The following is a 10,221-nucleotide window of genomic DNA, read 5'->3' on the forward strand; positions in this document are numbered from 1 at the left end:
TGTGTGTGTGTGTGTGTGTGTGTGTGTGTGTGTGTGTGTGTGTGTGTATTTTAATTCAACAAATGAAAAATGCCTCATGTTAAATGGACTCACCTTCGCACAGTGAAGATCTTTGTGTTTTTTCAGCAGTTTGTCGGCTTGTTGAATTGCCATCTTATTATTGCCATTATCAAGATAATCTGTGAAAACGGAAAGAGAACAACAGAGTCAGAGACAGGAGAGCTGCCCCAGGTGGGCAGGGGCTCCTCGTCCAGATACGCCTTGGACTTGATAACCTCGGAAGCCCCCGCCAGCCCTAACAGTCTGTTTTAGGAGATCTAACAGGTCATATGCTACTGATTTTCAAAAACAGAGAAAGAAACGTGATTTTCTGGCCCAGAGAATGAAAATAAACATTTCCAAATAAGAAGCAGATACTACCCATCCCCCCATCTAACCACGGACGTGCGACTGGGCACAGGACGCAGGGTCCTCACCATAACCTGGGCTCAGCACCAAAGTCCCTCCTGAATCAGCCCAGAATGAAAGGAAGAGTCCAGCAACTCTAGAATGTCCATCCTATGATGGGGGGAGCTCAGTCATACAGAGCACTGGGATCTGGAGGCAACCTTCCAATCCCATGTCAGACAAAACCGTTTTATCAGGACATCGCCACAGAAAGGAAGGGTAGCCTAGTGGGAAGAGCCAGGCTCTGGAGTCAGAGGCCCCAGGTCAAATCCTGCCTGCATGACTGCACTCAAGTCCCTTCACCAGCCTGGGCCTCAGTTTCCCCATCTGTAAGATGTGGCTTCTGAGGTTTCTTCAGCTCCACATCTGAGTCTATGCTCCTGTGCAGCCAAATGTCTGGGTCTGAGCTCCATCTCCTCCCCCAGCGGCTCCCCTTCTTTTCTGGGAGCAGGGCTGGTAAAATGTCTATGAGGCAGAAAGCAGAAGGTCAAAGGGACAAGAGAACCAGGAGGCCAACCAGAGAACCCAAAGGCGTGGTCTTAGTAATACTGCGTCCAACCAATGGTGGATGTGTTTGTAGACGGAGGGGTCTAGGGCAATAATAACACAGGACCAGCGCACTGACACGAGGAATTACAGAAAGTTAGACTTAGGGGCAGCTAGGTGGTGCAGTGGATAGAGCTCTGGCCTTGGAGTCAGGAGGACCTGAGTTCAAATCTGGCTTCAGACACCTGACACTTACTAGCTGTGTGACCCTGGGCAAGTCACTTAATTCCAATTGCCTCACCAAAAAGGGGGAAAAAATTAGCCTTAAGGAGCCCCGACTTACTAATCAATGGAAATTTTGCAAGGAAACTGTAAAAAATGTGTGCAGCATAATCTGCTGGTTGAAAAAAAAAATAGTACTTACTCAATACCTGGAAAGACACAATCAAGCAGACAGAATTATAACTAAAGCTCACACACGCTACAACCATAACACTTGCCACTTCAATAAAGAGACTGCATCACAACTGGAGAGCCCGCACACAAAATGACCAGTCCAAACCTCCTCGACAGACTAACATGTAAAAATTTAGGGACAAAGCTCGTGATAAATGTCACCATAGTGAACATGCAAAGTCTTCTAACTCTGAGGGGAATGAAAAGCTCTCCAAATGACACTCAGTCAAACAAATAAAAACCACATGGCAATAACATGAAGTACAGACACGGTCCTAACTGTTGCTGCAATCATCCCTCTGAGGATGGATTTAAATTCCACATTTTTACTCAACTATAAAAAGCAATCACTTCACCCTCTGCCAGAGTCTACCGAACACTGAACATCTCTGAACAGTGGGGTGGCAACTTCTGCCTGGACCATTTCGATCTGAACTCTACTAAGTAGACGGTGAGAAGAACGGGAACGCTAATGGCAAAGGGGCAGCCTGGCGCCAGGGGGAAAGGCCACTCTTGGCTTCTCCAGGCCTGCCCCTGACAGCTCACTGGCTGGGTAACTGTGCTTGTCCCACTGCCCCCAGGCAGCCCTAAGCTTCAGCTGAGGCACACACTTCAGGGCTGAATCAGAAGTCCCCGTGAACCTATGAAATCAAAGGCCAGAGCAAAAGTCAAAAACCACAGCTCATGGGAGATGGAAGGTGAAAGCTTCCAAAGCCCCTTCTCACAACAGGAAGACAGTACCACCAGTGACCTTATTCCACCATGAACGGTAAGGACACTGAGGTTCTGACAAGTCCGATGACCTGCATCTCTGGTGTTAGAGGTGAGATCTCAACCCAGCTCTCCTGATTCCCAAAGTCTGGTGGTCTTCCCACTCCGCCATCATGTACAGATCTGCCCCTGCAAATAAACAACCTGGCAAATATCTAAGATCCAGAGTTTAAAGCCAGCCTCCAGGGCGGCCATTTGCCCACCAGCATGGGACCATCAAACCAGCTGGATGAACAGCATCCTGGATCCCCCAAGCCTAGAGGTTCATGTAACCCAGGTCTACTCCAGACCAGCCCATGACAAGCATATTTCGTTTCTCTGGACCTCAGTTTCCTCATTAGTTCAATGAGGCGAAGGACAGGAGGCTCCCTGGTCCCCTTTTAGCTCAGAGAGGCGACGATCCTAGGGCAGCGACACCATCACCTCCCCAAAGGTTCTTCTGGTGACTCTGAAGAGGGTAACCCTCTCCCTTCCAGCCAGGGACCAACTGGCCAAGCAAACTTTGAGCAAACCCATGAAATGTCTGCAAGTCCGTTTTCCCATCCTGACAAGTGTCCACGATGTGAACGTCTGCTGGTTGAGCGAGGCTTCCTGTGCCTGGTCCATTCAGGATCAGATACCCTCGGCCCTAAAGATGCCCCAAAGTGATGGAGAAGAGCAGAGTCACACGTGGTCGTCCCCCTGGGTTTCCTTCTCTCAGTATTAGACTCCCAGGGCTCAGGTGCCTGGATAAGTGCCAACTGGTCAACAGTCAAAAACACACATGGCAGCATACACACGCACACACACACACACACACACACACACGAACTTTAATGCTTCACCATACAAGCGGCATAACCTCGTGATAGAACAAGCTAGTAAAAGACGTTTCTACGCCAGTCATTCATTTAAACTCACCTACAAGGCTGGCCTCCACAATTCCTTTCCCGGTTGCCACGTGCCTTTCTGTACGTGCTCTGGGCCAAATCAAAGGCACATTAGTAGCACTGTTCAACGCTTAACCCGTCGCTATCTGCCCTGCTATCAAGTCCACAACAAGTTTCCAGAAAAGCTTTCCTGGCCAAATTTATGACTCACCCTTTGCATCCTTAGCTGGCGAGATGGAATTGGATTCTGAATGAGGAAGAGCAATAAATCTCAAAGTTACCCTCCTAACTTTGCTGCGCGTGAGAGGGATGAATGACCAGGAGCCCCTTAGGCTACACAGCATCGAGCCAAGGCAGAGGTGAAGGAACACCACCAGCACATTACTGCTCATGGCTTGAAGCCCCCAGAGGTAGGGGAGAGATACCGGCAGATGGTCAGATCGGTGAGAGGCAAGCGTGTGACAGACCTCCAGTCAGGAGGTGGAGACCGCAGGCCTGGCAGAGTCGAGTCCTGGACTTGGAACCATGAAGACCTGGGTGCGAGTCCTCCCTAGGCTGCTGGGCATGGCCCTTCCCCTCCCTACAGCCCTGGAGCAAGGAGGATGTCAGCCCCAATCCATCTTCTGACAGCTACTGGATATGTGGCCCTGAGCTCTCTGAGCCTGTTTCCCTAGCTGCAGAACTTCCACACAGGATGTTGCGGGACCCCAAGGAGACCACATGTGTAAAGGGCGTGCCCAACCTTACAGCAGGCGCTCTCAACATGAGGTTCGAGAAGCTTGCCAAACGGCCAAGGGGAATGGTTGATAAATGGCGCCAACATCCCATGACAAATTCCAAAAGCGGTAGCCTGAGTGAAAACGTGTGTAGACTGGAGGTGAAGTGGGAGAGAGGCATGAGGGCACACCTCAAAAATCTTAAAAAGAGACCGCTGGAGGGAGAATTCCTACCAACTAAAGCCAAACAAATGAGGTTTGGATACCAAACCCTTTCAAACCGAGCTAGAAAAAAATCAGCAATGGTGAGACATCAAAAGAGGAGCTCAGAGATCTCTGAACTAACCAAAGACCCAGAAGTGCTTTCCAATCCATGAAGTTTGGGAACTTCTGGTGTCCCTTGGAAAACCCCACCTCATTCCTATAAATCTTCTGCTCCCAGAGTCTATCCCATCTCGTCTCTGGGAGTCGGGATTCTCAGCTCTGCTCTCAACCCAAGCCAAAGCTGGAACCCACTCGGAGCACCAAGGCGCCAGAGAGGTAGCAATGGGGCAGACAAGAAGCAGAAGCCAGGGCCTCACTGACTTCCGTGACAAAGGTGCTATCTCTTCAGGAACCCGAACGTTTTTGGTTTTTATGTGCATATGCCCTGCAAACTGTTTCCCTTTCCAAGTGAACAGAGGGTTTGGAAAGCTTTCCTGAGGAGCAAAAAAGCCTCACCCTCAGGTCTCTGGAAATGGCAGCTCAGGTTACAGCATGGGGAAGGGGATCTGAAAGCGCTGCCCGAAGAGCCCCGAGCCGGCCGCAAGCCAAAGTGAAACGCTTCCTCCGGGGCTGTCTCTGGTATCTCTGCGACCCTGGTGCTCAGAGGCAGCACCTCCACTCGCAGCAGGCAGGCAGAGGTACACCAGCATGATGCAGAGCTGTAACTAGGGTGAGGCCACTGGGACCTGGCCCAGGGAAGGGAAATTCAGAGAATGCCCACAGCGTCTTCCTGGAGCAGGCTTCGTCCACTGCCCAGCTCCATTCAACATGAAAGCCTCCTTCCCCCTTCAGCAGCCTAGAAGTCTCAATGTGTCTTCTGAGACGAGTGTCGGCCCCACTGGAGCTACTCTCCCGCCACACATCCCTGCCCAGCTCTGCCAGCAGTGGCTGGTCACTGGCCCCACCCCTGGGACGGCCAGTCCATAAGCCTACAAGCCTCAAGCTCCCCCTAGTCCCTGGGTGGCATGACAGCCTCATGGTACTCTAGTGCCTAGGCCAGGTAAGCCCCAACCCTAGGACTACTAATTATCAGTCTGGCTCCGGGACATCCTGGTCACTCCCAATGCCGTGGGCCTTTCTAACTCCCGTAAGAAGGATGGAGATCACCTAAGAGGTCTTGCCAGGCTACCCACAAGAAATCATCATCTGGCTTCATTTACCCCATTTCTCCAAGCTTCACTTCAGTTGAAAGAAGCCTAAGTGCAATCGAAACTAAAGTCTCAAATCACTATTTATGGCAGACTGAAAAAGAAAGCTGCTCCATGGACACTATCATATCCTCCCTGAGCCTGGGGAAGCTAAAGGCTGGAGCCCTAACTCCCTCCTTCCATTACAGCGGCCTCTCTGTGACCTTTGCCCCCCCCACCAACACCTCTCCATCCCCCTAGTCCACTTCTGCCTCTCCCCACTTCATCTTGCTGCCTTCACCATCCCCTCTCCAAACCAGCCCTGATAGTCACAAAGCTCCCATGGGGCCCTCTTTCCTTCAGGATAAAATACAATCTCTTCGGGTTGGCAGTGCCAGCCCTCAACAGCCTGACTCCTGCCTACCCTCCCAGGTTTACTGGACAGCATGCTCCTCCCTACCTTCTGCTGGTCAGCCCAATGGTCCTCCCTGCTGCCGTCCCCCCACGTCTCCCATCTTGGTGCCTTTGTACCCTTCCCCAACGTCTGGGAGGCTCCCCTCTGTCCTAGCCTCTGCCTGGGAGAATCTCCAGTCTCCTTCAAGGCTGCTCAAGGAATTCCTCTCCTAACGCCCTGTTATCTGGGCATCCCTGACCACCACCCTATACACCAAACTGCTGCGGATTTATTTTAAGTGTGTAGTACGTGTGTGTACACACACACACACACACACACACACATCAACTAATCCAAGTTCACAGTGTTTCTCCCTTGTGGAATGGATGCTCCTGGAGGGCACTGGTCATTTCCATTTTTGTCTGTGTGTTCCTGGCAGTGCCTGGCACATAGTCGGAGCTTAATAAGTGCTTGTTTAATGAATGTACCTCCAGGTGGAACATAAGGATCTAATTACTGATGGTTCTGCATTCTCTTCAAAAAGATTTCAAAAATACATTTTGAGGGTGGAAATGGTATCGGGGCAATTGAAAGGCAGAGTTTTTAGGAAAGGTCAAATGCTTTTAAAAGAGAGCAAAAGATGCCCTTTTCATGAAAAAGCTGGCCCCCATCCGAGCCTGAGGCACCGCGGCCCCTTCGGAGGGGTCTGGCCCCTTCAAGAGATCTTCAGGGTGAGGCTGGCCCACCGCTCAGGGCAGAGGGCTAAGCCTCTCATATCCCCCAAACCTTCAGGGGGCTTTTACTTTAGAGTGGCAGCAGAATAAGTACCTGGGCTGAACTCCGGCCAGGCCCCAGGAGAAACATCAAAATCACCACAAAGCCATGCTAGTTGCGGCCAAAAAGCCGAGAAGACTCCCTGGGCCCAATCCAAGCCTGGCCAGGGCAGGACCAGCTTGAGGGCCACCCCCCCAGGGAGGCCGGGCTGATGTCTAAGACAACCCAAATCTTAAGGCTTTTGTAAGGGTACCTTTTCCTGCTTTACTTCCTAATAAAAGCTATTATCTACTCATTCCCTTTTATTAAGAAGTTGCGTTTTACCTTTTTTTTATTTCTTAGCATTAAAATCAAGCCCTTCTCATCAAAAACTCTGGTAGTGAAGCTGCATTATGTCCCATCAACCCACACAGGAGTAAAAATCTGCTGAGAACAGAAGGAACTTGCAATTTCCCTTATTCTAATAATTTTGCTAAAGGAGGCCATTGGCACAGGGTTTCTAATAAGCTGGGTGGGTGGAGGCTTTTAGAAACCAAAACTCCAAACCCAAAGCTTGCTCATCATGCATATGCCACAGCTTATGGTGAATGAAGCAAGATGCTTTGTGAAATACCTTAAGTAATCCCATTATCCACAGAAAAGCCACCCAAAATCCAAGCACTCCAACTGGAATTTCAACTCTACCCCTGACATCCCCAACAAACTAAGTCTACCACCTGGTTCCCACAGCAGCCCGGGGTGTATCACAACTGTCTCCCTGGGATGGTCTTTGGCTGACAGTCCACGGCCAAGACCTGCCAGAGGTTGGCATCACCTTCAAGCAGCCTCCAAGACCACCGATCCGACTCCAGAAGTGGGACTCTGGTGGGAGAAATCCAAAGTTTTCTGAAATATTTGTTTATGAACCCAATGGTTCCTTCTTTGGTCATTAAGAGCATTTTTTAAAAACATCCAATTTTAAGAAGCATACAGGGAGACCGCGGTATACTGTAACATTGTGGCATCTACCAAGAAGCACCAATAAATGATCAAGCGGAGGGACATAACTACGGAGAAAATATTCACAAAGACTAGGATTAACGTAAATGTAAAGAATGCTAAAATGCTGCTGGTGTTTTGTCAGAAACAGAGGATGCTTAACTATTTTTCTTAATTACAGGGGATGATTTCACTGGGGGGAAGGAAGAGAATGAAGGATGATGTAAAAAAAAGTCATCAATTGGGGGTAGCTAGGTGGCACAGAGGATAGAGCACCATCCCTGGAACCAGGAGGACCTGAGTTCAAATGTGGCCTCAGACACTTACTCTGTGACCCTGGGCAAGTCACTTAACCCCCACTGCCTCCAAAAAAAAAAAAATGAAATAAAGAAAAGAAAAAAAAGTCATCAATAATCTTTTTGGGGAAAAAAAAGGTTAGTGGAGGCCCTTCCACTCACAGAATTCTGATGACTATGACCCTCTCTCAAAGTTCACCTAGCATTTCTTCCCTCTGGAAAACCCAAGGGACAGCTTGCTGTTATACAAAGAAACCTGGACCAGGACTCCAGAGGCCTCCCTTAGGCCCCAGGCTCAGCCCCTGCTGATTCACAGCCCCAGGGCCTGTGCCTCTGTCCCTTCTCCATGGCTTAGTTTCCTCAGCTGTCCAATGGCCTGATCTCACAGGGTTATGAGAAAAGCGCTTTGCTATCACTTCACTCCATCACAAAGCAGATCGGGGGATCTCTTTAGGTCACGTTGAAAGGCAGCAAGCCTGGCATAGTAGACGGTTAGGCTTGGAGTCCCAGGGCCCTGAGTTTGAATACAAGCTCCAACACGAAGCTGTGTACCTTGATCTCTGACTCTCCAGCTTCCCACCTGTAGCCCCACTTTCTGGGGTTACTATCAGCTTCAAACGACGTGATACACGCCAATCCTTATACGAACGCAGCTACAGAACTACATCAGTCATAGCACACAAAGTAACTTGGCCTCTGGGATACAGAGAAAAGGAGTGGCCTCACCCTCCTTTCCCGATAAGCTCAGGTCCTCAATTGGCAGCACCAAGCAAAACAACAACCCAAACAAACACAAGCCAAAACACTGACCTTGAAGCTTCTCCGGCCTCAACCTAAAAAGACAAGTAACAAAGCACCCATTCATCCAGGCAGAGAAGAAGGCCCTGGGCTGAGGCCAGCCAAAGTGCACCTGGAGGTCCCCAAAGTAGGCCCGTGGAGGTCCTTTTTCTCTAGTCCATCCCTCCAATCGGTTACTGCACAGCGAGGCCCGAAGTGGCAGAGCGGGGATGTGCTGGGCACACTCTCTGCAGGGACAGCAGCCCCAAGAGCCAGAACCCAGGGGAGGTCAGTCACTGTGAGCCGCCTGCCCCATACCAGCCCTGCACCTTTTTCAGAACGAGGAGCTGGGCCAGGGTTAAGGGATACCAGGCATTTTATTTGATCTTCACAACAACTCAGGATGCTCTGCCGTTCAAATCTGACTGTTCCTTTTTGTGGGTGGGGAAACTGAGGCTTACAGAGTAGAGGGGCTTGCCCAAGGCCCAAGACTGTGAGTGGAAGAACTCGGCTGTGAAGCTGGGCCTCCTGACCAGAGTCCAGGAGATCAATACTGGACACTTCCTGCCTGCCTCTCTTGGGGGTTCCCTTCTGCACCTCTGCAAAGTATGGGATGGATCAAAGTCCAGAGTTGGACAGGGCCCTAGCTAGAGGGTAGCCGGTCCACTCCCGTCAGGGGTCCCACAGATGGCGAGCCTCTGATTAACAGGAGGCTTCCTCAGGGAAAAGACCCAGCAGCAAGGCTCTCTCCAGTCAGTTCTAGGGAGCCCTGAGCTCTTTGGAAGTCCCCAGGGCCCAGGGCCAGCACACCCAGGCAGAGAACTCGAATGCACGATAGAGGACGAGGCAAGTGCCTTCAACTGCTGGGAGAGGAAATGTTTTACTGACTGGGGGAAATCCAGGAGGCTTCATGGAAGAGCCAGCATCTGAGTCAGGACTGAAAAGATAAGGCAGGCTTTGCACAGATAAAAGGCTGTGAATAAAGACCAGCAAAGAGCTGTCCCTAGGGTGAGGAGGGCACAGAGTGTTTCTGGAGACCACAGTCTGGCTGGAGCAGAATGGGGAGAAGGGAGGGAGAGGAGATACGATGCCAGGCAGAACTTTGCTAAGGAGGCCACCAGGATGGCGAGATGTAGGAGGGGAAGGACAGATAAGAGTCAGACAGACGCTTCCAGTCCCTGGGATTCCCTTTCTCCATTTGCCTCTAGAAAGGCCTCCTGGCTGAAATTCATTCAATCTAGAATCCTGGGGGCCCGAGGTAGGGAGACCCCCAACACTGGCCAAGCCCCCCACTTGGTTAGCCTGACCCGGCCTCTCTAGATGCACCCCCTCCTTCCATGGGGGAGGCAGCCTCCCCAAGGTTTCTGGGGTCCCTTCCCGCTGACACTCACTGACTCTCCCAAGCCCACTCCCTGCCCCCCAGGCGGACTGGGGGATTTCCCTTTCGAGTCCTTGACCTCACGGCCCTAGCCAAGGCCCTTCCCTTCTCCCTCTGCTCTCAGTTTCCCTAACTGTAAAAGAAAAGGATCTGGTGTTCGTAATCCCCTCCAGCCCCCCGCCCCCCACTGAATCACCTGTAAATCAAGGGGCCCGCCCGGCCCCACCATTTATTCCAAGACCCCTCCTCTCCCTTTGGCCTCAGTTTCCCTATCTGTCAAAGAAGTTCCCCTGACTCTCCTGGAACTTAGAAAGCAGGCGGCCTCGGTCCTGCCCCCAAAGTGCCACGGCCCTGCCCCGCCCCTCCGGGCCTCGGTTTCCCCACTTATAACAACGGAAGGAGGAGAATGCCCGCCAAGGTCCCTTCGGTGACCTCGGAGAAGCGGCGGCCCGGGTTCGAGTCCCGACGCTGCCGCCCCTGAGCGCGCC

The 10,221-nt window shown here is 51.3% G+C and overlaps 1 protein-coding gene across 1 annotated transcript in view; it reads right to left on the reverse strand.

Annotated features, from left to right (window-relative positions):
• Window positions 1-10,221, reverse strand: part of NAA25 (N(alpha)-acetyltransferase 25, NatB auxiliary subunit) — a 45,207-nt gene that overhangs the window by 34,450 nt on the left and 536 nt on the right. Inside the window, exon 2 of the mRNA XM_027862498.1 lies at window positions 94-179. Coding sequence (XP_027718299.1) covers window positions 94-179 — 86 coding nt within the window. The remainder of the gene's footprint in view (window positions 1-93; window positions 180-10,221) is intronic.

This window comes from Vombatus ursinus, unplaced genomic scaffold (assembly GCF_900497805.2).
Source record: "Vombatus ursinus unplaced genomic scaffold, bare-nosed wombat genome assembly UNPS02001287.1, whole genome shotgun sequence".
In the NCBI taxonomy this organism is placed as follows: Eukaryota; Metazoa; Chordata; class Mammalia; order Diprotodontia; family Vombatidae; genus Vombatus; species Vombatus ursinus.